The 954-nt window shown below is 48.2% G+C and overlaps 1 protein-coding gene across 1 annotated transcript; it reads right to left on the reverse strand.

Moving 5' to 3' along the window:
• LOC105720051 (olfactory receptor 52R1) lies at positions 1–954 on the reverse strand. The gene is given in 1 exon segment (XM_021675191.2): positions 1–954. A coding segment is annotated over 1 exon segment (948 nt). The 5' UTR covers positions 949–954.

Here is a 954-nt window from a genome sequence, read left to right on the forward strand (position 1 = left end):
TCAAAGGACTTTTCCAAAACATCCTTGGATAAACCTGTTTCTTATTTGTTTGGTTCTAACTCCATAGACAATGGGGTTGAGCATGGGAGGTACCAGCAGATAGAGATTAGAAAACAGAATGCTTACCACTCGGGGCACATGATGACCAAAGCGGTGAGTCAGAAAAGAAAAAAGGGCTGGGATGTAAAAAGCCAAGATGATACAGATATGGGAGGCACATGTGCCAAAAGTTTTGAGGCTGGCTTCACCTGAAGGCAACTGAAGCACAGCTCTTAAAATCATCACGTACGATACACTGATGACAATCATATCAAAGCCAACCACAGAGAAGGCCACGAAAAGCCCATACCCACAATTTATGCTTGTATCAGCACACACCAACTTCAGCACAGCCATGTGCTCACAGTATGACTGGGGAATGACTTGGTGTTGGCAGAAGGGCATCCTAGACACCATGAAGCAGAAGGGGCTCACCCACAGCAGCCCTCTCAGCATCACAACAGTCCCCAGTCTGATCACAACTGATGGGGTCAGGATGCTAGAGTGTCAGAGTGGGAAGCAGATAGCCACGTAGCGGTCCAGGGCCATAGCCATGAGCACTCCAGACTCCATAGAAGAAAAGGCATGGATGAAGAACACCTGGACAAGGCAGGCATGGTATTCAATCTCATGAGCATGAAACCAGAATATGGCCAACATCTTAGGTTGGGTGGAGGAGGAGAGGACCAGGTCAGTGATGGCCAGCATGGCCAGAAAGAGGTACATGGGCTCACGCAGGGTGTGATCAATTCGAATTACATGGAGGACAGTGATATTTCCAACAATGGCCACAGCATACATGGCACAGAATGGAAAGGCAATCCAAAACTGGAAACTTTCCAAGCCTGGGATTCCAAGCAGGATGAAGAATGCAGGATGAGAAGAGCTGTTCCCTGAAGCCACCACCATGAGCTG

This window comes from Aotus nancymaae, unplaced genomic scaffold (genome assembly GCF_030222135.1).
Source record: "Aotus nancymaae isolate 86718 unplaced genomic scaffold, 86718_ANA_hifiasm-v0.15.2.pri h1tg000059l, whole genome shotgun sequence".
Taxonomy (NCBI): domain Eukaryota; kingdom Metazoa; phylum Chordata; class Mammalia; order Primates; family Aotidae; genus Aotus; species Aotus nancymaae.